This window comes from Salvelinus alpinus, chromosome 6 (genome assembly GCF_045679555.1).
Source record: "Salvelinus alpinus chromosome 6, SLU_Salpinus.1, whole genome shotgun sequence".
Classification (NCBI taxonomy): domain Eukaryota; kingdom Metazoa; phylum Chordata; class Actinopteri; order Salmoniformes; family Salmonidae; genus Salvelinus; species Salvelinus alpinus.
In genome coordinates, this window is record NC_092091.1 from 69,679,560 (window position 1) to 69,707,018 (window position 27,459).

Below are 27,459 nucleotides of genomic sequence, written 5' to 3' on the forward strand. Positions count from 1 at the left end.
TTGATAATTTTTGTGTGATTTTGTTGTCAGCACATTCAACTATGTAAAGAAAAAAGTATTTAATAAGAATATTTCATTCATTCAGATCTAGGATGTGTTATTTTAGTGTTCCCTTTTTTTTGAGCAGTGTAATTGACCTCATCTGTACGCATTGAAATAAATTGCTTCTATCAATGGTACTGTGTCAAGTCGACGGTTATCCTTTCACCCGTCACATGGAAAACTATTAGCCTAACAGATTATTCCATTGAAGTGTTTTGAATCAAGATGTTGCTAGAGTTCCCTTCCAAGTCACCAAGAGCTTTTGCAGGACGAAATATCCAGAGCCACGACAGGCATAACATGCAGCAGAAGACAAGGGTGTTGTCCCACTTACTTCCACTTTAATTAGTGAAACCAATTCTTCACACGAGCTACAAAGCTATAATCATTCAAGTGAACTTTTCATCATGAGTAGCATGAGTTGGTGACATCACCAGCTCACCACTGAAGGTTCATCAATCCAAAACGAACAGTCTATGAGCTTTACAATTCTAGATGACTACAGCAAAAAAAATGCTTTATTAACAAACATTTCCATGTGATCATGAATCCCAAGACAAATAGAACAGTAGATAAAGTGCCTTAATGCCAACAGAAATAACTTCCCTATGTGCCAATACTGCACAGCAGTAGAAGGGAGAAACGTTAGTAGCGTGACCAGCTCGGTCTCAGTTGAAGGCCCCAGGGTCCACATAAGGGTAGGCCAGGAACTGTCCTAGTTTGTTTCCGTTCTTGTCGTAGTGAAGCATGCGGAAGCACCGCTCACAGAAGAGACACGGGTCATTTGGGGCAAATGGATCATTTGTGGTTAACCATCTGAAAACAAAAGTCAAATTAGTACACTGACAACTTGTAATGAATTAAAACTAATGTACAGTCAATTATTAGGGATATGTTTTTTTGGCCAGGTCATGTAAAAAGGGAAAACTCAGAACCCAAGTAATTATCTTTTATTGTGGGCGACATATTTTCTCTACACACCTGCCGATGTAGACGTGACACACGGCGCACTTCCTGGTCATGACCCTGTGCTTGTGGGTAAGGAGAGGGTACAACTTCCTATCCAGGCAGTCATCCTTATGAGCCAGTCTGGAAACATTGGGCAGAGATCAAATAAAAAACATGTCCACACTAATGAAACCTAGCCAAAACAATCTGTACTGAGCTAGCCTTGTTACGCATCTACCATAGTGACTGGAAGCTTTCACCTTTATCGTGGAATGGTCTCCAATGCACTTTAAAATATGATGAATTGGTGCCTCAGTGCAGGGGTGTAAAACTCATTCCATGGAGGACCTAGTGTCTGCTGGTTTTTGTTTTTCCTTTTAATGAAGACCTGGACAACCAGGTGAGGAGAGTTCCTTACTAATTGCTGACCTTAATTAATCAATCAAGTACAAGGGAGGAGCGAACACTCGGTCCTCTGTGGAATGAGTTTGACCCCTGCGCTGTAGGCCTAGGGCACTTTTTTCCCAAACTCGGTCCTCTGGACCCCAAAGGGTGCACATTTTGTTTTTTACCCTAGAACTACTCAGCTGATTCAAATGATCAAAGGTGGATGATTATTTGAATCAGCTGTGTAGTGTTAGGGTAAAAAACAAAACGTGCACCCTTTGGGGTCCAGAGGACCGAGTTTGGGAAAAAAGTGCCCTAGGCCTACAGCGCAGGGGTCAAACTCATTCCACAGAGGACCGAGTTTGGAAAACACTGGTCCAGGGCATGTGATGGCTCCTAGGGGATCTTTTTACTGAAGAATGTCTTAAAACGACAACAATACATGAAAAGCAAAACACTACCATTTTTTTAATGAATGTATTCTGTATTGTATTAAACAGGGCTCATCTGGAAAAGAGACCTTGATCTCAGCCTTGACTCCCTGTCAAAATAAAAGGTTAAATAAAAACTGTTGAAAAGGACAAAGTGATGGGAAAATATCTGAGCCAGCACAGTTTGGTAACAGTTTTACTGGCATCACTGAGGCCTTCTTGGAAACGTCACGCCACAAAACCAGCCTTCATGCACAGTTAGTGCCTCCAGCAAAGAAAACCAGTCAGAAGAATGCTAAAACTTGAATCAAATCAGTCTCAGAAAGCTGAAAAGGCTGACCTACAATACAGATCAATTGGAAAGCCTCAAGGCTCTTTATCATGTGAGTGAATTGATCAAAGAAATGACTTGATCCTATTCATCTAGAAAGGGCAGCACTTTCCCCTGACCTGCTGTCTTACAAGAAATCTGGCCTTCTTCACAGTACTGATATGATGTAAGGTGAACTGATTTCTGACACATTGATTTCTCATAGATACAGCAACATGTTTTGGCTCTGTAGTCGGCACTTTGGTTTTTAAATGATACAATGACTGAGGTTAAAGTGTAGACTGTCAGCTTAAATTTGAGCTTATTTTCATCCATATCAGGTGACCCGTTTAGTAATTAACACACTTTTTGTACATTCGTTAAGTACTTAGACCCCTTGACTTTTTCCATATTTTGTTACGTTACAGCCGTATTCTAAAATGTATTAAATGTTTTTTTCCCCCCCCACTCAATCTACACACAATACCCCATAATGGTTTTAAGAAATGGTTTGCAAATATATACAAAATAATGTAATATTAAATGTACATAAGTATTCAGACCCTTTACACAGTACTTTGTTGAAGCACCTTTGGCAGCGATTACGGCCTCAATTCTTCTTGGGTATGACGCTACAAGCTTGGTGCACCTGTATTTAGGGAGTTTCTCCCATTCTTCTCTGCAGAGCCTCTCAAGCTGTCAGGTTGGATGGGGAGCGTCGCTGCATAGCTATTTTCAGGTCTCTCCAGAGGTGGTCGATCGGGTTCAAGTCCAGGCTCTGGCTGGGCCACTCAAGGACAGGTCCCAAAGCCACTCCTGCGTTGTCTTGGCTGTGTGCTTAGGGTCGTTGTTCTGTTGGAAGGTGAACCTTTGCCCCAGTCTGAGGTCCTGAGCAGGTTTTCATCAAGGATCTCTCTGTACTTTGAGCCGTTCATCTTTCCCTCGATCCTGACTAGTCTCCCAGTCCTTGACGCTGAAAAACATCCCCACAGCATGATGCCGCCACCACCATGCTTCTCCAGACGTGACACAAGGAAATTCAGGCCAAAGAGTTCAACCTTGGTTTCATCAGACCAGAGAATCTTTTCTTATGGTCAGGTGCCTTTTGGCAAACTCCAAGTGGGCTGTCATGTGCCTTTTACTGAGAAGTGGCTTCCGTCTGGCCACTCTACAATAAAGACCTGATTGATGGAGTGCTGCAGAGATGGTTGTCCTTCTGGAAGGTTCTCCCATCTCCACAGAGGAACTCTGGAGCTCTGTCAGAGTAACCATCGGGTTCTTGGTCACCTCCCTGACCAAGGCCCTTCTCCCCCGATTGCTCAGTTTGGCAGGGCAGCCAGCTCTAGGAAGGGTCTTGGTGGTTCCAAACTTATTCCATTTAAGAATGGAGGCCACTGTGTTCTTGGGGACCTTCAATGCTGCAGACATTTTTTGGTACCCTTCCCCATATCTGTGCCTCAACACAATCCTGTCTCTGAGCTCTACGACAATTCCTTCAAAGTCATGGCTTGGCTTTTGTTCTGACATGCACTGTCAACTGTGGGACCTTATACAGACAGGTGTGTGCCTTTCCAAATCATGTCCAATCAATTTACCACAGGTGTTCTTCAACAAAGTTGTCGAAATATCTCAAGGATGATCCATGGAAACAGGATGCACCTGAGCTCAATTGAGTCTCATAGCAAAAGGGTCTAAATGCTTAAGTAAATAAGGTATTTTTTTTAAAGAAAAAAAATAATACATTTGCTAATATTTTAAAATGCCTGTTTTCGCTAATGTCATTATGGGGTATTGTGTGTAGATTGATGAGGAAAATTGTTTATTTAATCCAATTTTAGAATAAGGCTGTAATGTAACAATGTGGAAAAGCACATGTTGACAAGATGTTGGGGAATCACTGAAGGGGAATATTGACCAACTGAGCATCAGTGTACAGCTCAATAAACACACTAGGCGTTTTGTTACATTTCAGTCTGCTGTGATGTATTTAAAGTGTCATATTGAGATGCAAACTCAATTGAATAAATGTAAACTCTATATCTGACATGGTACAGGTGTCTTCTTTTTTTAAGCCCATAACTGTGTGTGTCATGTGTATACTTCTGTTTTTAAGTAGATTTGTTTAAGACTCCCAAGAAATCACTCTGTGACCCTGATTAAGCCCACTGCAGTAAAAGGTTATCAAGGGGGTAAAATTATCTGTTTAAGTCATTAGTAAAGAACACATCGTTAAAGAGTACAATTATATTTTATAGGTGGTTTTAAGCCTGTCAATCATTTATTGCTTCATAAGCAGAAACATTGTGGGTGCCCAAGTCATTAAGCATGTTGTGAACCGAGGGTCACCCTAAGTTCATATTACTGAACGCATTAAGGCGTTATCTGTTAGACGCCTAGAGTTCCGAGCTTGCAGACACGTCTCTGCTTGTAAATACCCCTGCTTGTAACCTGACACCCCCCCGCACCGGTACCCCCTGTATATAGCCTCGTTATTGTTAAATCTTTTATTTTATTTCGTTGATTTAGGAAATATTTTCTTAAATCCTATTTTTCTTAAATGCATTGTTGGTTAAGGGCTTGTAAGTAAGCATTTCACAGTAAGGACTACCCCTTTTGTATTCGGCGCATGTGACAAATATAATTCGATTTTGATTTGACACACACATCCCAAGAACCCATTGGCTCTTGTGTAGAGACAGAAACAGAGCGGGGAGAGACAGCTCGAGAGAAAGATTTCATTAAAAAGGTAAATACAATTTTCTTTAAAACCTTTTCTTTTATTAAATCTTCAGTACAGAAATGTAAGCATACATATTACAATTATTAAAGTTTTCTATGCAATATTAAAAGACTGTTCTTAGAAAAGACTGTTCTAATTCCTGTTCTTAGAGAAGACTGTTCTAATTCCTGTTCTTAGAGAAGACTGTTCTAATTCCTGTTCTTAGAGAAGACTGTTCTAATTCCTGTTCTTAGAGAAGACTGTTCTAATTCCTGTTCTTAGAGAAGACTGTTCTAATTCCTGTTCTTAGAGAAGACTGTTCTAATTCCTGTTCTTAGAGAAGCGCATGCCCGTCTGACCTGGGACTGACTGTAACCGAACACCACCCCCACTTGCCCTCCTACCCCTTGTACAATACATAAATAACCCTTGTACAATATATAAATAACCCTTAGCCTCCTACCCCTTGTACAAGGTATAAATAACCCTGTGAGCTAACTCTCAGCTCATTACACACCACCTTGTGAAACACATCCCAGTCCTCAAGCCTGTATTCCACTCAAGGTTTGGTCTGTATATTCTTCTCCTTCGGATAAGGTATAGAGCGTCACTCTACAGGCTGGGTAATCAAACGCCTTACCCCATAGCTGTCCAGTAGACATAACCACTTGATCTCCCAGCACCGTTATGGGTAGTATTTGGGTTCTGCACAAATGTAGAAAACTATTTTTTGTAGTGTTGATTTATACTAAGCCCTTTTTCTGTTGAAGCCTGCATCCTACTTCCGATGTTACGGTCATCACGTGCGTGTCTGTAAGTAACAACTCCATGTTTTTCTTATTTTTTAGAGTTTTCTGTTTCTCTCGCGAGGTTTCTTCTTGCTCGCAGTGTTCACAGGACAAGCCTAAGACTGACTTATACACAGGCAGACCTATCCGGGTTGACCAAAATGGCGCCATCAGAGGGCTGCCTCGCTTCTAGGCCTTAGGAAACTTTGCAGTATTTTGTTTTTTTATGTATCATTCCTTACATTGTTAGCCCAGAAAATCTAAAGTGTTATTTCATACAACCAGGAAGAACTATTGGATATCAGAGCGACATCAACTTTCCAGCACTACAACCAGGAATACAACTTTCCAGAAGCGGATCCTTTGTCCGAACCACCCAGGGCATTTGAAGTGATTCCAGAGGCTGACCCAAAACAACACCGCCGGAGAAGAGGTAGATGGAGCGGTCTTCAGGTCAGACTTGGGAGGCGCGCACACCACCCACCGCTTCCGAGTATATTACTTGCTAATGTCCAGTCTCTAGATAACAAGGTAGATGGAATTAGGGCACCTTCTTTGTCCGCTTTGAGGATAATACAGTGCCAACGATGCTGCCCGCTACCAAGGACTGTGGGCTCTCCTTCTCCGTGGCCAACGTGAGTAAGACATTTAAACGTGTTAACCCTTGCAAGGCTGCCGGCTCAGACCGCATCCTCAGAGCATGCGCAGACCAGCTGGCTATTCAATCTCTCTATCCCAGTCTGCTGTCCCCATATGCTTCAAGATGGCCACCAATGTTCCTGTACCCCAGGCGGCACTGAACTAAATTACTATCGCACCGTAGCACTCACTTCTGTCATCATGAAGTGCTTTGAGAGACTAGGCAAGGATCATATCACCGCCACCTTACCGGCCACCCTAGACCCACTTCAATTTGCTTACCGCCCCAATAGGTCCACAGACAATGCAATCGCCGTCACGCTGCACACTTCCCTATCCCATCTGGACAAGAGGAATACCTATGTAAGAATGCTGTTCATTGACTACAGCTCAGCATTCAACACCATAGTATTCTCCAAGCTCATCGTTAAGCTTGAGGCCCTGGGTCTCAACCGCGCACTGTGCAATTGGGTCCTGGACTTCCTGACGGGCCGCCCCCAGGTGGTGAAAGTAGGAAACAACATCTCCACTTTGCTGATCCTCAACACAAGGGTGTGTGCTCAGCCCCCTTCTGTACTCTGTTCACCCATGACTGCGTGGCCACGCACGCCTCCAACTCAATCATCAAGTTTACAGACGACACAACAGTAATAGGCTTGATTAACAACAACAAGACAGCCTACAGGGAAGAGGTGAGGGAGTGTGGTGTCAGGAAAACAACCTCTCTCAACAAAACAAAGGAGATGATCGTGGACTTCAGGAAACAGCAGAGGGAGCACCCCCCTATCCACATCGACGGGACAGCAGTGGAGAAGCTGGAAAGTTAAGTTCCTGGGCATACACATCACGGACAAACTGAAATGGTCCACCCACACAAACAGCGTGGTGAAGAAGGTCACCTAAAACCCTCAAACTTTTACAGATGCACAATTGAGAGCATCCTGTTGGGCTGTATCACAGCCTGGTACGGCAACTGCACCGCCCTCAACCGCAAGGCTCATCAGAGGGTGGTGCGGTCTGCACAGCGCATCACCAGGGGCAAACTACCTGCCCTCCAGGACAGCTACAGCACCCAATGTCACAGGAAGGCCAAAAAGATCAAGGACAACCACCACCCGAGCCACTGCCTGTTCACCCCGCTATCATCCAGAAGGCGAGGTCAGTACAGGTGCATCAAAGCTGGGACCGAGAGACAGCTTCTATCTCAAGGCCATCAGACTGCTAAACAGCCATCACTAACACAGAGTGGCTGCTGCCTACACAGACTTGAAATCATTGGCCACTTTAATAAACAGATCACTAGTCACTTTAATAATGTTTACATATCTTGCATTACTCATCTCATATGTATATACTGTATTTTATACCATCTATTGCATCTTGCCTATGGTCACTCATTGCTCATACATATATTTATATGTATATATTCTTATCCCATTCCTTTACTTAGATTTGTGTGTATTGGGTAGTTGTTGGGGAATTGTTAGATTACATGTTAGATATTGCTGCACTCTCGGAACTAGAAAAACAAGCATTTCGCTACACCTGCAATAACATCTGCTAAACATGTGTATGTGACCAATAAAATTTGATTTGAAATTGCTTTTTCCATGTTCATTCTACAAGGGGTCACACGCTCACAACACAACAATTCCACAAGTTCCCTACAAAACTTCCCAACTGTTTGAACTGTCAAAAGTTCAAACTCAAGCCTCCCCGAAAAGTTATTTTTACATATTTTTACTTCAAACACATTTCTTTATGTTCAACAAGTTCACTACACATCACCTGAGAGGATGTCACTAAGAGATCAACAAGTTCAAACTTCAAACGCATTTTTTACTTCAAAGAAACAGGTGTACTGTCAAGTTACGGAATGACACACTAAATATAGTGAGAACATCCAGAGGTGATGTCATTAAGAGGTCAACCAAAAGGACACAGCAAAGCACATCAATCCGTTTTTGACAGCAACTGTCTACTATATTCGCTCTTGCATATGCTGTTTGTTTTGGTTGTGTTTGAGATTATTTTGTGCCCAATAGAAATTCATGGTAAATAATGTAGTGTGTCACTTTTATTGTAAATGACACAATACATTATTTACCATGAATTTCTATTGGGCACAAAATAAATCTGAAACACAACCAAAACAAACAGCAAATGCATCCCAAAAATGTGTAGAGGCACAAGTTTGGTATAGTCATTGCGTGCTATGAACATGAGACCAAATACTAAACATTTTACGTGAATTTGTCACAATACTTTTGGTCCCCTAAAATGGGGGGACTATGTACAAAAGTGCAGTAATTTCTGAATGGTTCACCCAATATGATTAAAAATCCCCTCAAATTAAAGCTGACAGTCTGCACTTTCACCTCATAGTTGTATCATTTATAATCCAAAGTGCTGGAGTACAGAGTTAAAACAACAAACGTGTCACTGTCCCAACACTTTTGGAGCTCACTGTAGGGGGAAACGACACACCAAGTCAAAGCTCAAAATCCAGGTATCAATATGGATGACAAAATACGACCTCTGACCTGATATCGGTGATGATGACAACGTGCTCGCAGTCTCCCTGGTGACAGAAGAGGTAGGGGTAGCCCACCTTCACCATCAGGTCGTAGAACCTGGTGTCCTCCATCTTGGCCTTCTGGAACGTGGGGAAGTCTCTGGTCTTTGCCCAATCAATGGTGGTCCTGGAAATATAGTACAATGCAACTTTATTGTCCAATTTGAAAAGTACAGTAGAAAGTAGAGGGAGAGAAATGAACTCCAACACCCAGAAAATACGCTTTGGAAATCTAAAAGCGCAACATTTAAGATTTTACTGAGTTACAGTTCATATTGAAATAAATAAATTAGGTCCTAAACAGCTCTGGTGGACATTCTTGCAGTCAGCATGCCAATTGCACGCTCCCGCAAAACTTGAGATATCTGTGGCATTGTGTTGTGTGACAAAACTGCACATTTTAGAGTGGCCTTTTATTGTTTCCCAGCACAAGGTGCACGCGTGTAATGATCATGCTGTTTAATCAGCTTTTTGATATGACACCTGTTAGGTGGATGGATTATCTTGGCAAATGGGAGAAATGCTCACTAACAGGGATGTAAACAACTTTGTGCACAACATTTTAGAGAAATAGGCTTTGTGTGTATGAAGCATTTCTGGGATCTTTTATTTCAGCTCATGAAACACGAGACCAACACTTTACATATTGTGTTCATATTTTTGTTCAGTATACTTACTAGCCTTGTCTGCGAAATTATTTGATTATACTTGGGCTTAAAGGTTGTTTCCAGTTCATCAATAAAATGCACATGAATATCCATTAGATATAGCAGATACTGAGCAAATGGCTAAGTAGATGAGAGGGGAGCATGGAGAACGTATTTTCCTATTTCCAATGGGTCTTGTTTGACATTTTAAGGAACTGGATTGTGGCCCATTACAATCTAACATCTCTGTTGATTCCGCTGACACATCCCAAAGGTTAACCCAGGCATATAGTTGAGTCTGGGTCATAGTTAGGCAAACCGAATGCAATATTCTGCACCTAAAACCTTCCCAAATCTCCATCTCCGAACCAATATAGAGTTCTATGGCTGAAAAAAGTATTGTCTTAATACCTTGTGGATCTGCCCCTACCTCTCACTCTACACTAAATGTCTCTGCAATATACAGGCCTGGCTTTTGTCTTTTTCGGGTTACTCCCTGGCTTCTACAGGCCCATTTCCACAGATGTTCTCTCACAGGATCAGGATCAGCTAAGGTGAGAGTTCAAGTAAGCCTAGTCTGAAGTGTTCAGTCAGTCCAGTCGACGTAGCCAGAGGGGATGACGGTTCAGTCAGTCCAGTCGATGTAGACAGAGGGGATGACGGTTCAGTCAGTCCAGTCGATGTAGCCAGAGGGGATGAAGGTTCAGTCAGTCCAGTTGATGTAGCCAGAGGGGATGAAGGTTCAGTCAGTCCAGTCGATGTAGCCAGAGGGGATGAAGGTTCAGTCAGTCCAGTCGATGTAGCCAGAGGGGATGACGGTTCAGTCAGTCCAGTCGATGTAGCCAGAGGGGATGAAGGTTCAGTCAGTCCAGTCGATGTAGCCAGAGGGGATGAAGGTTCAGTCAGTCCAGTCGACGTAGCCAGAGGGGATGAAGGTTCAGTCAGTCCAGTCGACGTAGCCAGAGGGGATGAAGGTTCAGTCAGTCCAGTCGATGTAGCCAGAGGGGATGAAGGTTCAGTCAGTCCAGTCGATGTAGCCAGAGGGGATGAAGGTTCAGTCAGTCCAGTCGATGTAGCCAGATGACAGTTGGATGTCAGAGAAAGCGAGAAAGAAGAGAGAGCTACTTACTCGCTCATGTCCTGACACTCAGGGTGACGCATGTCATTGTAGAAGACCCCTTCAAAGTAGAAGAAGGCGGATTTGAAGTGATCCTGAAACAGACAGTGAAAAGGTTCACCCAACACCGACATGATGATCAAGTCCTATTATGTAGGCTTATACTACTGAATGTTCGGTTTTGGAAGTGGGGTGGTAGCGTCTAACATTTGGATTCATTAGTTTGTTGTGCACTGCTCTGTGATGTAAGGGACGACTTTTTAAGACGAACTGTCTAGCGACTATGGATTCACATTCCGACGGTAGCCTAGCGTTTAGAGCGTTGGGTCAGTAACTAAAACGGCTGCTAGTTCGAATCCCCGAGCCGACAACGTGAAAAACCTGCCTATGTGCCCTTGAGCAAAGACTTTAACCCCAATTGCTCCAGGGTCGCCGCTGATAATGCCTGACCCTGGCCGTGACCCCAATCTCTGAGTGTGTCTCAGGGGGAGTTGGGATATGCAAATAATACATTTCCATTTCACACGTGTATAATACACACTGGTACATGTGTGAAACAGGGAAATATCAGCACCCACCTACCATTCCAATAGTATGGTTTGAGCATGTCTCTTTGTGCGCGTGTCACCTTGCTGATGAAGTCCGGTGCCATGTCAGGCGTGTTGCTGAACTCTCCAAAGACCTGCAGGTCACTGATACAGCAGATAGCGTCCCTCAGGTCCACCAGACTATGGGAGCCCAGCATCTGAAGGGTCATGTGGGGCCTCACATACCTAAACTGGAAGAGAACGTACGTTATAGGGAAATAATGCAAGCTCTAGAATGCCCTTTAAGCCAATCAGAAATGGGTATTCAACAATGCCATGGTATAAATTAGATTAATAGGCAAAGATAATGTACATGTCTTACAAAAGCACATCTACTGTTGTGTCTAATGATGGAGATTGTTGGAATTAGGCTTTTCAACTTCTGGTGATTCTCACAAAGACTTGGAATCGAAGAAGTGAAACTGCACGTACTCTCTCAAATATGGCTGGGTAGAGAACGTTGATGCTCAAAATGATCTCCCCTTCTGGCACCAAGTCAACAGGGTCCTCAGGCCTTTTACCCACCGCTAGGCTCTCCTAGAAGATCAAAACAACACACACACACACGTCAATCAAATTTCTAAAAACAACCCCCTCTTAGCTCTTGTCGGTCGTGTTCATTAGGCACCAAACTGAAGAATTACGACCCAGAGGTCTAGGTGCGTAGACTTCTGGGTGTCAGTCACGCTACAGGTTAAAGGTCACATCAACAGGTTATACTCTATGCAAGTGACCCATAGTTTTCCAATGGTATTCAATGAGCAAAACAATGTGTGCAATGGTCTGCAACGCAAACGCCTGGTAGAAGTAAATCCATCCTCAAACACAAATATAAGTTTATATATCTTAAACTACTTAAATAATATAATCATGAATCCCACGGAAGTAAAATGGAAGTAAAACGGAAGGGGCGGTTACTTTCACAGGGTATAACTAACCAGTTCGTCTTGGTAGTGGTCAACTCTGCTTATCTTATCGATCCTCAGGGTGCTTTTGTAGTCCTGCTTCTTCTTCCTCTGTCTGAACATGAACACGGCAACACTTTTTTAATGCAGTGAATGAGTAACTGTCTGCAGAACATGGAATTGACGCATTTATCATGTATAAATGGTCTAGGATATAATTTGTATAGTAAAAACGTTGTAATGTTTTACATTAGTGTTTGAAGAGTGGGGTCAGGTGGCACAACGTTGGTGTCAAGAGGCTCGTCTTCAGCTTGACAGCGAAGAGTGTCAACGCTGGAAAAAGATTCAACAATGTGAAGATTACAGAACAGATGGGTCATTTGACAGCAAAAGGTCTGAACCTTCACTTTATAAAAAACATCTCTGATACCACTCGTTTTGACCAACATTCTAAAATGCGTCATAAAACAAAAACAGAGTGAAGTTATATCCCTGGTCCACTACTACAGACGCTGAAGTTCAACAACAAACATCTTATTATTGACAAACGATAACTAGCATATTGAAAAGTTACTGCTTGTCAACTAGACAGACACAATGGCGTTTCAGCTACCTAGCTAGAGTACCAAATACATTTATAACTACCCCTTACTGTACAAACCTGCAGATAGCTTTCAGTTCATCCAACGTTTCTGGTGCGATTCCCATCTCCTTTGCAAAGTCGGCATCTTCAGTCTCTTCGTATTTTTCCTCGTAGGAATAGTCAATTGGTTTCAATTTCTCAAGCCATGCTGTTCTGAATGAGCCAACGTGGAATGGTTTAGTATTTATGTCTTTATACTCAAAAACTGGAATATTTTCGTTCACGTTTGAGCTGCTGCTCGCCGCCATTTTTTCATCTAAATGACGTCAAAATTCCCAGGTAGCGCTGGGTAATGAAGTGTCTTGAGATGGGAAAATACAAGGGAAACTACCGATTGATTGAGTTATTTTACACTGGCCCGGGTCGAACCGGGCGAAACCCGGCACGTCATCCAGCGAAAGCGGGGAGGGAGGAGTGCCCATCTCAAATGGAAGAGTAATCTGCGCTGCTCGTTCATTTTGTCAACATAGTGCACCGCCCAGAAACATACATCTCTTTCCATGACTCGTTTTCATTGGGAGGGCAGATAAAGCGTTTTTATCCAAAGCAATCACAGAATTTCAGAAAATACATAATAATAATTTCTACACGTGCTTAATTACGTCACTTTTGCATTGCGCCGACTTCACCATAAAACAGAGTGGGGCAGCCAGGTTCCAAATCGAATGCGATCAACTTTCAGCTGGGCAAAAACACGCCCTACGGGTGCTCGGGCGACATTAATCGAACCCCCTCTCTAATACAGGCTAATTGTGGGGCTGCGTTTTGCATTTTTTATTTATATGTAGCCTTTATTTAACTAGACAAGTCAGTTAAGAACAAATTCTGGGCCAATTGTGCGCCGTCCAATCGGACTACCAATCACAGCCGGATTTGATTCAACCTGGTTTCGACTCAGGTACTATAGTGACGCCTCTTGCACTGAGATGCAGTGCCTTCGGCTGCGCCACTCGGGAGCCCTGCAATTTAGGTGGGTGTGTCCTTGATTATGTAACCCCACCATGCATAATTTAGTAGGCTATTTTATAAAGGTGTCAAATGGGCAAGTTCTCTTCCTTCTGGTGAAAGATTAACTCCAAAGCCCAATAGCTATTTTTTTTCGTCTAAATTCAGAGAGAACGATCTTCTTTCTTTCATCAACTGGTATCTTTTAGACCTATTCCCCCCCAATGTATTTATAAATACGTTTCTTCTTTATTTGACAATAATTCCTGTCCTATCGAACATGGCTCACGTGAAGAATGGGAACATCCAAAAGGTAAGACGTTTTTAGTCTTTTTACTTTTTTATTTTATTTGAATGTTCAATAGGCCTACATTTTATTTAAAGGTTAAATCTGATGTTGATATCATTGATGATCAGTCCTTGTAGATCTGTCCATGAATTTGCGTGGTTACATTTCAATAACAATTTTCAATAACAATGTCAAATATATGTCAACAGTCCCTCTTCCAAAAGACCCTTCTATGGATAAAAATTGTGATATAAATTTTGGGGGTATTTTGTATATCCACCAAAATAATCTGCTATCATGGGACTGACCAACTTTTTTTTTAACCTAATCCTACTTCTATAGAAGCGTTCAATATAATTTTTGTATAGCATCATACACATTACTTTATAGTTGGAAAGTGTAATTTGGTCGAAGATGCCTAATAACTTCATTGTTTTGTTGTTCTTAAAAGGTCTAATGCTGCCGTTTTTATCTCAATATCAAATCATTTCTGGGTAACAATTAAGTGGGCTGCTTTACTAACCACGTTTCCATCGCCTGTTTTTATGCTATTAAAGTCATAGGCTACCTTCTAAACAAATCAACAAAGACAGCTGTGATGGAAATAGGAGGTTTCTGTACAATTTTATGCATGCAGACAGATTTGTCTGATTTGCCTAATTTGTTCGTTGGACATGGTAGGATATTTTTGTCGTAAAATTCGTTATGCGAGAGATGGCATTGGAAAGGGCTTTATGCGCAACTATTGATATAATAAACACCATATACACGTAAAATTGGAGTCACACGATGATATGGTGTTGTCCTCCCACTAAAAGTCGGGAAACCATGCAGTTTATAGGCTTCAGATTAAATAAATTCATAAACTCGTTATTACAAAAACAGCCCTACATCCACACTATAGTTAAATAATTGTGCGTTATGCCAGCGAGATTGATCTGTTAAAATATCTCATATTAATTCAGGAAGATGCACATGCAAGACTGATAGAGTGAGAGGTGAACGTGCATTATACCAGAGTCAGGTAGGCTACAAGTAGGGATGCAGGAAGAGGCAAGAAGTAAAAAAAAGTTAGCCTAACTAGGTAATCATTCATTATTTGGATTATCTCAATTATCGTTCTCACTGCGTGACAATGCACATTTGTTATAGCCTACAATTGTTATTGTCTTTGAAGCCAAAAACAAGACATGCATTTTGGGGAAATGCTATAAATAGCACGTTGTTCAGTTGTTTATTTTCATACCAATATGGCTCTCGTAGCTGTGCTGTTGAGGAACTACTAGAGCAAGCTGACTTGTAGTTGTTTTCTATGGAACACAACCCTGCATCCCCGCCATCACACAATTACTGTTTACGCATTCTAAAAAGGTCCATTCTAAATTGCAAACTGGTCAGGTGGGCATTTGAAAGTGTGTTCTATTGCCAACATGGCTAGCTAAGTTACAAAATACGATCTTACAGTGTTAGACTTTTACAAGGCAATTCAGAGAAGCAGATCGTAATTTTGGTGTGCATATATACTGAACAAAAATATAAAGGCAACATGCAACAATTAACGATTTTACTGAGTTACAGTTCAAATAAGGACATCAGTAAATTGAAATAAATGCATTAGGCCATAATCTATGGATTTCACATGACTGGGCAGGGGCCACCCACTTGGGTGTCAGGCCACCCACTTGGGAGCCATGCCCATCCAATCAGAATGAGTTTTCCCCCGCACAAAATGGCTTTATTACAGACAGAAATATTGCTCAGTTTAATCAGCTGTCCGGGTGGCTGGTCTCAGACGATCCCGCAGGTGAAGAAGCCGGATGTGGAGGTCCTGGGCTGGCGTGGTTACACGTGGTCCGCGGTTGTGAGGCCGGTTTGACATACTGCCAAATTCTCTAAAATTACATTGGCGACGGCTTATGGTAGAGAAATTAACATTCAATTCTCTGGCAAAGGCTCTGGTGGACACTTCTGCACTTAGCATGCCAATTGCACACTCCCTCAAGACTTTAGACATCTGTGGCATTGAGTTGACAAAAATGCACATTGGTGGCCTTTCATTGTCCCCGGCACAAGGTGCACCTGTGTAATGATCAAGCTCTTTAATCAGCTTTTTGATATGCCACAACTGTCAGGTGGATCGATTTATCTTGGCAAATAGGAGAAATGCTCACTAACAGGGATGTAAACACATTTGTGCTCAAAATTTGAGATAAATAAGGTTTTTGTGGCAAACATGGTTGACCAACTCCATGACCAAAATGACTGACATTTATCCCATCATAAGAAGATTGATGGCCATTCTGATATTCTAATTCTATGAGCATGTTACTGTACAGCACCTGTGTCCCAATGTCAAATCAAATCGGATTGGTCACATACACATGGTTAGCAGATGTTAATGCGAGTGTTGTAATCTAACAATTCCCCAACAACTACCTAACACACACAAATCTAAAGGGGCGAATGAGAATATATACTGGGGTATTAAAGCCTTGTTCACATTGGCAGTTTGAAATGACTCAAATCCCCACAAAAATTGCATTTCTGATATGAGTCTTTTCTTTTTCCTGCATTCTGAACAGCCAAAAAGCACATGGAATCGGATATTTCAAGACACATTTCAAACCCCCTTCGTAGGTGGTTTGAAGTCCGGTACAAATCTGATTCCTGGCGCTGTGACTTGTCTTAACGGTCAAATCTGATCTATTTGCCCTGAAGTGGTTTTTAGACTGCATATCTTGTTGCTTGCTAGCTACGACAGTTTGACAAGAACATGTGGTAGCTAACTAGCTTGTTAATTGTTGACAAACAAATTAGTTTGTGTGCTAGAGAGCTAAACAGCTAGCTAGTTGACTGCTGTAGCTAGTCAAAAAGTACTCGTTTTTTATTCTTTATTCTTCTTTGAAGCTCTAAACATTTTTTTACACTATGATTGAGTATTCAAAGCACCTGGGAAACGTCCATGGCAGGCATTGTTGTCACCTTAGCTTGTTACATAACTTCTGAGCGTTGGGAACCACGAGCACCACCAGTCAGTCTACACCACTGCACACACACCCGTCATTACTATGACAACTAGCGTAGCCATGTCAGCAAATGACTGCAGTTTGAACACACTCCCATCCGATTTGGTCACTTGTAACTTGCGGTTTGGACAGTCAGTATTCCAAAACGGATTTGAAAAGCAAAACTGATTTGAGCATTAAGGCCTGCAGTGTGAACAAGGATTAATAAACCCCTCACTGTAAGTGACTAATTTGTTATTGCCTTCCGTTTGAAGTAATAACTGATTAGAAACACCTCAAGGAAGAGGGTAAGGAAGGATACACTTCAGGAATTTGAACGAGGCCCAGCACTCTCAATTATCCAATGAGAATCCTGTGACAAATGCACTGCTATACCAAAGAAGAAAAATAAATTCACTGTGATGGTATTTCAATTGATTCTCAGAGGTTACATTTACACTTATCCCATGTCTTATATTTTTCCACTAATTGGCCTTTTGACCAATCAGATCAGCTCTGAAAAAGAGCTGATGTGAAAAGCTCCAATGGGATTGGTCAAAAGACCAGTAAGTGGAGAAAATTGGGCTGCCTGTATAAACACAGCCAAAGGGCTTGCCGTTTGGCTAGGCACTGATGATGGCTCCTTGTGCAGTTGATAAACTTGATTTCCTTGACTTTCAGATAGACCCAGAAGATCCCTTTCTCCTGGTACCTGATAAGATGTAAGTCTCCTACTTCACAAGTCTATGCTAAGATACACACTGATTTAGATCTTCCCTTTATGTAAAAGAGCTATCAGAAGTCCATAAGCTATGTAACCATAGTTACAGTATTAATGCCTACAGCAGAAATCTCAGCTGATGCAGACACATTCAACATTGTGTTCTGTGTCTAAATAGATATTTAATACTGTCTGCCGCATGCTGTGATTGCTATAGCCCCCATACTCAACTGGTGGACTGCAATCCAGACCCAGAACAGGGTCAATACAGACTCAAGTTTTTTAGGAACTCTGTTGGGATTCGACCCCTGGTATCATATAAACACACACAAGACATGGAAGAGTGTCGAATTACAGGAAAGTAGCTTTAAAATTGCTAAATTCTCAACGCCAGCAAGAGGGGTTTGGAATCGCATGGGTTGTGAATTTATTTTATTACGCCAATAAATGACCTTTGCCGCCTAGGACATTTTGTGTTACTTGACCTTCTCAAATAGTACTTGAGTAACCCTTTGCTAGAGTCCTGTTAAAAGCAGCCAATGACATCCATGTGTAGAACATTACTGGAGAAACACTACACCTGATCTGCACTTCTGTTTCCCTTCCCAGGAAATCCCAGATGGATTTAGAGACTGCGTTGCAGGATAGTGCCAGAGCCCTTGACCTCTTCCTCAACAACCGGTTCTCTGACGCCTTGGATCTCCTCAGACCCTGGTGTGTCCCATTCACCATCATCATAGCCTGCCTTGAGGCTTTACATCCTTTGAACTGCTCATGTCTGTCTCTAATAGTGATTGATGGTGACCTGTTCGGTAAAGTGTATTCTACTGCAATATTGCCAACACAAATTGTCCAAATTGGCTACCAGAAACTGTCCACTTTCTCTCAGTGTATATTCATTGGTTGGTCACATTGGATCCATTTCTCAATAAAATGCTTCTTGAGTTTCTTCTGTTTCTGAAGGGTTTTGTCATGTTCTTTCAGGAGGAGCCAGAGTATGTACCACGCTGTGGGCTACAGCAGCATGCTGGCCATGCAGGCGGGCATGACCTTTGAACCCAAGGATGTTGAAAACGCCATGACTGCTCTGAAGGAGTCTCTGCAGACGTGCCAGATGTACGGTTTTGCTTCTCTCATAGAAATGACATGAATGTAGGGCATCTAGTTCTAGAGTTTCAATTGCCAATGCATTGAAGAAGCTTTCTCACACATCAGATTCAGACATTGCAGGACTTACAGCTAGAGTCTTGAATCGAAGCAATAGCTAATCGGCCACCCCGCCTCTGTTTTGGTAAAAAGCTGAAGGATGGACCTGGAGTAATGCAACTATGGATGATGCAAGGTCTGTTAGTTTGCAAACATTGGAGTTAACCAAATTTACATTTTGGGTTCTGATGGGGTATGACAGTTGAACTAAGCTCATGAGGCATTTATCTGTGTTATATTCTTCAAGAATCAATCGTAGTGCACATATTACACATTTTTGTCCAAAGGTGGATGTAGCAACTAAGGATTCTAACTTTAACACAGTACGTTATCTCATCACAGGTTCCGGAAGAAGACTACCATGGTGGAGGCCATCACTGAAATGTTTTACAAGCAGCCAGCTGACGACTTAACTGAAGGTGTGATGGGCTACCATCTCCGTGATGGTTGTAGGTTATAAAGGATGATATCAGTATGTCGACATCTGGACATTCATACTTGTAGTATGTATGATGCATGACAATGTGAAAATGAGTATGTAGTATGTGTCATCCATACTGAAATGTACATGTTTCATGACTGGCCTTTTGATTTCATGTATTTGGGTTGTCATACTTCAGCTTCAGGATGCCCAGCACACATGGGGTTAAAATACTATTTGCTGTACCAAAATTATAATGTATGCACAGTATAGTTTATTTAGAAAGTTTTCAGACCCCATTACTTTTACCACATTTTGTTAAGTTACAGACTTATTCTAAAATGTATTAAATTGTTTTTCAATCTACACACACAATACCCCATAATGACAAAGCAAAAATAAGTTTTTAGAAATGTTTGCACGTTTACGTACGTGTTCAAACCCTTTACTCAGTACTTTGTTGAAGCACCTTTGGCAGCAATTACAGCCTTGGTTCTTCTTGGGTATGTGCCTCAACACAATCCTGTTTTGGGGCTCTACGGACAATTCCTTTGACCTCATGGCTTGGTTTTTGCTCTGACATGCACTGTCAACTGTGGGACCTTAGACAGATGTGTGCCTTTCCAAATCATGTCCAATCAATTGAATTTACCACAGATGGACTCCAATCAATGGAAACAGGATGAACCTGAGCTCAATTTCAAAGGGTCAATAGCAAAGGGTCTGAATTATTTTGTATATACATTTCTATGTTATGCAAAAATATCTGAACCTGTTATTGTGTGTGTAGATTGACAAATGTATTTAATCAATTTCAGAATAAGGCAACGTAACAATGTGGCAAAAGGGAAGGGGTCCTGAATACTTTCCGAATGCACTGTTTACATATACTACATCCACATTGGTTTAAATGTGTGGGTCTATTCTGGACTTTGACTGACCGGCATCTCTCTTTGTTTGCTCCTTGCCCGCTGCAGAGGAGATGCATGCGGAGTTGTGCTATGCTGAGGCGCTATTGCAGAAGGCTGCACTCACTTTTCTGGACGAGAGCATGATCAGCTTCATCAAAGGAGGCATCAAGATCCGCAACAGCTTTCTGATCTACAAGTGGGCAGTTTTCTTTCTTTTTTTTCTTCTTCACACGACTGACCCAAACCAAGCTGTACTGAGCTGGCCTGGTTTCACATGAACTGGTTGATGATATAATGTGAAAAGGATATTATGTTTCGTGTTTGGGTAGTCCAGTCACAGGCGGCTGGTGACACCTTAATTGGGGAGGACAGGCTCAAAGTAATGGCTGGAATGGTATCAAGCACATCAAAGGTTGTTTCCATATGTTTGATACCATTCACTCCATTCCAGTTTATTATTAGCTGCCGCCGTCATCCTCTCACCAGCCTCCTGTGCTTCCAGTATAAGAATGACTGTTCACAGAATTGATGCAGTAGAAAGAAATGAATCAAACGTTATCAAGCAGTGATTGTTTTTAGCAGGGTCACATTTGAGAGTCAAGTATTTTGGGAGATCTTGCATGGTTGATAGTGTACTCAAGTTCATAGTTCAATATATGTCATTCTGTCCATGAGCTGCTGTTGTCTATTAATGTTCTGTATTATGTCATGTTTAGTAGCAATGTCTAATGGGGATCCTTATAAAATAACCAAATACCTGTTTGGCTCCTCTCTACCAGGGAATGTGATGATATGTCAACCATGGCAAAGAACCAGTCTGACCAGATGAGCACACAAGCTCACTTCAGGAGCGGTGTGAACATGGGCATTGGTTCATTTAACTTGGTAAGAGCGTTGGTGTTTAGTGTTTCAGCTTCAGCGTTATGGGTGAGGTAGAAGATGGTAGGACAGGCAGATGAATAAGAGTTGCTAAAGCGGTCAAATGTAAGATTACAAATATTTTTTTCTCAACTCAAATTATGAATGTTTTTATTTTCTATTGGCTGTTTTTTTTTCTTTGACATGAAAGGGGGATTTTTGTTTTGTGGTCCTCAGATGCTGAGGTCACTATCTTCACCGTTTGGTTTTCCTCTTTCAGTATTTGTCTCTCTTGCCGAGCAAGGTCCTCAGACTACTGGAGTGGATGGGTTTCTCTGGAGACCGGGTAGGTGACGAGAAGCAGTCTCACCACTTCTTTCTCTGACAGACTATTCAGCATCACACACCGGCCGCCTTGCAAAATACTCCTTTTCTCTTGGATAGTCCGAGAGGGGAGTCTTTTTTTCAAAGTAATTATTGTCCCCCAAAAACTGAGTGCTTGCATAAGTCAAAAAAGAATACATCTGTAAATGTTTGAAATTATAAATTTCTTTAGTTTACTTCCCATTATGCCTCATAATTAAGCCAATGACGATGCAATGAAGTGGGTGTTGTTGACAGAGGCTTGTTTTGCAGGAAGTGGGTCTGTCCCAGCTGAGGGAGGGGGCAGCCAGCAACAGCCTGCGCTCCATCCTCAGCACTCTGTGCCTCCTGATGTACCACCTCTACATCAGCGTCATACTGGGTAAGGTACAGATCTAGGATCAGCTTTCCCTCCCCGAAACCTTACCATAACCTGGGAACCCTAAATTGGGGAAAACCCAAAAATGACCCAAGACCTGTGTCTAGGGGAAACATTGACCTACTCCTCAAATGCCACACTGGCCACTGGAGTTTTGAGGATAAAGGATGCCCTCTGGTGGTGACAATGCTAAACTGCTCCATTGTTACTACAGTACTGTGATCATCAACTGTCGCAGTCACGCTTTACAAAGTCACTTTGACTCCAGCTGGTTTCTTATGTGAAGAGCATTTAATCCATTTGTATGGACTATTAGGCTGTGTTCACACAGGCAGCCCAGTTGTGATCTCTTTTCCACTCATTTATCTTTTGACCAATCAGGTCTTTTCACATCAAATCTTTTTCAGAACTGATCTGATTGGATATAAGACGATTTATTGAAAATTATAGAATTGGACTGCCTGTGTAAATGTATACTTAGATAATGGGTTTTAATTTACAACAGCCATTAGGGTTGATTGATGCCTTGTCTTTCCTTCTCTATAGGTACTGGTGAGCCGAACCTGGTAGAGTCTGATGTTCTTCTGGAGCCCTACATTGAAAAGTTCCCCAATGTAAGTGAACAGTCCTCCTCCTGCAAGGTCTTCCCACTTGCCCTTCTCCTCCGTTAACATTGACTGTGGTTGTTCTCTAGGGGGCCCTCATTCTCTTCTACCAGGCCAGGATTGCTGTGCTCAAGGGTAACTTTGAATTTGTGAGTAATCTCCCTTTTTAAGAATGGCATCTTCATACATTTTCCTGAGTAGTATTCATTAGGTACCAAATGGAAGAAAACATAACTGGGAGTAACTTCCTAAACTTGTCCAATGAGAAACGCTTGTGTTCTGTTGGAAAGCATTTTGCTATGCTGTGCCCTAATGAATATGACCCTGTCTGCTATGTTACAAGTTACAAGTTATAAAACTAACAAGAACCATATCTCCTTGTTTTGTGTATCTGTTCGCCAGGCCCAAAAGAAGTTCCTGGAGTGCATAGCGGCGCAGCAGGAGTGGCGTCAGATCCACCATCTGTGTTACTGGGAGCTGATGTGGTCCTACTCCTTCCAGCAGGACTGGCTGGAGGCCTACCAGTATGCAGACCTTCTCTGCAAAGAGAGCAAGTGGTCCCAGGTATAGTACACCTGTAGCAGCCTGACTAAAACATTTAGGATGGAGTTCCCAGGTATAATACACCTGTAGCAGCCTGACTAAAACATTTAGGATGGATTTTCCAGGTATAGTACACACACTTTTTGTTGTTGTCACATACACTGGAAAGGTGCAGTAAAATGTGTTGTTTTACAGGGTCTGCCATAGTGGTACGATGCCCCTGGTGCAGATTAAGATCAAGTGGACTTCGATAGATTTTTCACCTTGTCGGCTCGGGTATATGAACCAGTGACCTTTCGGTTACTGGCCCAACACTAACCGCTAGGCTACCTGCTGCCCTAGCAGCCTAACTAAAACCATTTTACTTCCCGGTCACAGATTAAGGTCCTTTTCCAGTTTTCCAGTAACTCTCCTCTCCTCTTCTACACTTTATTTTTTATTTTTGAACCCTTACGGTCTTTCCATCTTGCTCTTTACAGCTCCCCCATGTTCTAACACTGGTATATTCCCTGGAGGTCTGGGTACAGATGGGTCATATTCATTGTGACTTTTGGTCTCTCCTGGCAGGCTATGTACGTGTTCCAGAAAGCTTCCATCCTCAGCATGATGCCAGAGGAGGAGGTGAAGAAAACTGGGGAGAATGTGGAACAGTTGTTCAGGTATGTGTTGTCAATAAAGACGCATTTTACTTGTATGGCACCCAAAGATACTATACAACTTGAAAAGAAAGTAGGTCCACACCAAAAAAAAAGATGACTATATATTCAGGATGGCATAAATGTAATATTTACATGAATCATAAACTGAACAGAAGGCACTGTTACACAGGGAAGGTGGGTTGTTAAGGTTTATAGCTATGGCTACTTTCATGTGTCTTATAGGCAAGTGGAGAGCCTGCGGCTGCGGATTGCAGGGAAGTCTATCCCAACGGAGAAGTTCGCCGCGAAGAAGGCTCAGCGGTACAGCGCCGCAACCCCAGTGGCGCTGGTGATTCCTGCCGTGGTGAGAACACTTTTTTATTTGATTTATTCAAAGCAATATACATGAACTTTTAAAATGTGGTATTTAGGTCTAAAATGCATTTTCCTCATGACAGGAAATGATATACGTTTGGAATGGCTTCACCATCGTTGGCAAAAGGCCTGAACTGACAGAGAGCATTCTGGTCACTATCGAGAAAGCAGAGGAGCAACTGAAGAATGACCCAAGTGAGTTTACCTTCACAATGCTCTAGGTCTAATCTATGGGACGGTGTGGGGGTCTCAAGGGGGAAAAAATAGTCAGGTGTGGTAGAAATGCCAGGGCTGATTTCTGGTCCGTCAGCCCCTGTCTAATACAGAATAAAACCTTTTTTTCTCTTTCCTCTCCCAGATCCATCAGAGTACCACGTGGATGACCAGTGCATGGTCCAGATGCTGAAGGGGCTGTGTCTGAGACACCTGGGCCGTCTCGACCAGGCCCAACTCTGCTTCACACACGTCATCTCCAGGTAAGGCTTTTATTGCCATTCACTGATCATTGAGGAATGTGGTTTGTGTGGCTCTTCAGGGGGCAGCCCACCATCTACTAAGACTATTGATGCACCCAAATGTAATAGATCTGTTGGCTTTCTTACAATCTGATTGTTGTGGTGTTTTGTTTTTACAGTGAAAACAGGATCAAGCATGACTGCTACCTAGTGCCATACAGCATGTATGAACTGGGTCTTCTCTACAAGCAGCAAGGAGACTTGGGGAAGGCTACCACCACCATAGAAAATGCCAAGTAAGTGTCAATTGAAACCAGCACTACTTTAGATGCATTGTTTACTGCCTAGGATGAAGAATGGATGTTATTAAGACGTATCTGGATGTTTACAGGCTGAACTACAAGGGTTATAGCATGGAGTCGAGGCTACACTTCCGTATCCACGCTGCCCTTAACACAATGGGGACCTCGGTGGCCAAACTTCCACCCCACCGCACGTCAGCTTGAGGACTGTAAAAGGTTGCGTCAATCGAATCTGGTATCAGGATAAAATGTGATTCAGAGTCACCGAATATACTTTAATTATTCTTATTTAACATAAGCGATAAATGGTAAATGCAATTTTCGTATATACGGGTTCACTGTATCACCATGCAGGGTAAAGCAGAGAACTGACTGAAATAGTACAGACATCTTCTTTTATACTGTGACAGATGTAGTTCCAACTTTAGAGTTGGCCTATCACAGTAGCGGCTTAGCGTTGTTTAAACTTGCTAGCCTATCGGTGGTGCCCAGGCTGGTCCCAGCCTCACAGCACACAGGATCCAGATATCCGGAAGTGTTTGTTGTGAAGTTTGAGCTGAGTTGTCGGTGGCTACACTGCTCAGTTCCTGTTTTCTTGTTATTCAGCATTTTTCCATCTTGTCTCAACCTTCTGGTTAGCACAGTCGACACCCTAGATTAACAACAGCTTTTCTGCAGTCACGCTATGTTTTGTGATTAACATGTCCTATTTCTATAAGGCATATATTTTTGTTAAAAAGAGAACAAAACCATCCTTCACAGGATGTAAAGGTAAAATGCGCCACTGCCAACGAGGAATTGCTGAATATCTTGGGTCCATTCTACCTTGATATGGAGGTGTACAGACTTGAAAGAGCCTTGATTATAGTACACTTAGAAAAAGCCTGCACTTAAAATGTAAATGTTGCAAAATTAGAATTTGAGTCTTTTCTGTAGGGTCGACTCATGACTAGAGATTTGAGTGCATAACTCATTTTAAGCACAAATCTTCCATTGTAATCGATGCATGATTTACAAGAAACGTGTGAGCTACACACTTGGATGTTAAGTTAGGATATGGCCTAAATGTTTTGGCTTTAGCCTTTGATTTGAGTCAAACCTGTACGGTTTGTCTGTTCTCTTATACTTATGTTCTATACACATTATGCTGTTATACATTCTGCTCTAAGTGTTTCATTTTCTGCTAATTTAACCAATTAATTTACATTTGAACACATGGTTCTTTATTATCCACAGATATGATGTTGCACTGGAAATGCATTTTACCTGTCATTGTACTAAGTGATTACTCAAAAGATTTTGACAAATAAAACTGTTGGAATGGATGAATTTGAGATTTTATTTTTTGCATGAATTGTCTGCCATTCATTCACTGACAATTAGATCCTACAATGAGCCTATTTATTGTCACTATCAGATCTCAATAACAAAACGCATCACACCTACAAACTGCACATTACTGTTGTCTGAGCAGCAAACTATAACTGTTAAGTGTAAGAAATTGTATAAGATACTGGTAACTTGTTTTAACCACTTCTCAACATAAGCTATAACTTGGCACAACATCCACCCATCCCCCACTATACCCCCACTTTTGTACCTTGTTAAGTAACCACAGACCCACATACTCAACCCTCCCCCATGAATAGGACTCTGTTAAAACAGATGCATATGCATTATGCTCAAGGATGAGACTATAAGACAATGAACTGTGGGAAGTGCCAATGGAAACGTCGACATCAGGCCGAACAGGATTACCCACGACCCAGATCGACCAATCGGAAGGCCAGACTTCAAGATCAACCTACTTTGCTAGTTGTCTATATAATCTGTATGTACTGTGTAGAGCGGCCTCTTTTCCGACGATTCCATAAGAATTAGACAGAAAGGGGCCGTGCACGTTTTTGCCTGATATCTTTACACTTAAATAAAACGGCCTTATTATAAAATTATCCACCTCGTCCTATGTCTCCACTTGTTCTCCTGTCTCAAGTAAACGTTTTATCAACATAAGTCAGTTTTCAGAAGATGCTTTTTTGTTACTATTCAGTACTGTATCCAAATCATAGGTTCTCTGTTATAGCGCGTTTACTGTACAATCAAACTCCAACGGACATGTTTCAGGTGGTTTGTGTGTATATATATACTTTTGTTTGACACATCTTCAGATTAGTGGATTCGGCTATTTCAGCCACCCGTTGCTGACAGGTGTATAAAATCGAGCACACCGCCATGCAACTTCCATTCGCAAACATTGGCAGTAGAATGGCCTTACTGAAGAGCTCAGTGACTTAACGTGGCACCGTCATAGATGCCACCTTTACAACAAGTTAGTTCGTCAAATTTCTGCCCTGCTAGCGCTTCCCCGGTCAACTAAGTGCCGTTATTGTGAAGTGGAAATGTCTAGGAGCAACAACTCCTCAGCAGTGAAGTAGTAGGCCACACAACTCACACAACGGGACGCCGAGAGCTGCAGCATGTAGCGCGTACAAATCGTCTGTCCTCAGTTGCAACACTCACTACAGAGTTACAAAATGCCTCGAAGCAAGGTCAGCACTAACTGTTCGTCAGGAGCTTCATGAAATGGGTTTCCATGGCTGAGCAGCCGCACACAAGTTTACGATTACAATGTTCAATGCCAAGTGTCGGCTGGAGTGGTGTAAAGCTTGCGTTAAACCATCTGGCGGTCTGACGGACTAATCTGG

At 42.1% G+C, this 27,459-nt stretch overlaps 2 protein-coding genes across 5 annotated transcripts; one reads left to right on the forward strand and one right to left on the reverse strand.

Annotated features, from left to right (window-relative positions):
* Positions 1–542: 542 nt before the first annotated feature.
* snapc3 (small nuclear RNA activating complex, polypeptide 3) lies at positions 543–13,507 on the reverse strand. The gene is made up of 9 exons (XM_071407659.1): positions 12,757–13,507; positions 12,345–12,428; positions 12,129–12,210; positions 11,623–11,727; positions 11,232–11,381; positions 10,616–10,698; positions 8,808–8,966; positions 1,024–1,131; positions 543–858 (listed from the first exon to the last, which is right to left on the reverse strand). Exons 1-9 carry the CDS (start codon positions 12,984–12,986, stop codon positions 711–713), a joined length of 1,149 nt encoding a protein of 382 aa, XP_071263760.1. The 5' UTR covers positions 12,987–13,507; the 3' UTR covers positions 543–710.
* On the forward strand, positions 4,821–26,079 carry LOC139579210 (tetratricopeptide repeat protein 39B-like). Of its 4 annotated transcripts, none has more exons than XM_071407651.1 (19): positions 4,821–4,864; positions 5,608–5,650; positions 17,659–17,699; positions 18,308–18,412; positions 18,683–18,814; positions 19,247–19,323; positions 20,303–20,432; positions 21,016–21,121; positions 21,375–21,440; positions 21,731–21,839; positions 22,383–22,450; positions 22,531–22,590; positions 22,844–23,005; positions 23,552–23,643; positions 23,866–23,986; positions 24,081–24,192; positions 24,356–24,473; positions 24,632–24,748; positions 24,844–26,079. In XM_071407651.1, coding segments are annotated over exons 3-19 (1,692 nt in total). In that variant the 5' UTR covers positions 4,821–4,864; positions 5,608–5,650; positions 17,659–17,697; the 3' UTR covers positions 24,959–26,079. The 4 variants fall into 4 exon arrangements, with proteins under 4 accessions (XP_071263752.1, XP_071263753.1, XP_071263751.1 ...); XM_071407650.1 differs by lacking the exons at positions 4,821–4,864; positions 5,608–5,650 and adding exons at positions 13,583–13,708; positions 13,979–13,996; XM_071407652.1 differs by lacking the exon at positions 5,608–5,650 and having other exon boundaries at positions 4,840–4,864.
* The last annotated feature ends 1,380 nt before the right edge of the window (positions 26,080–27,459 follow it).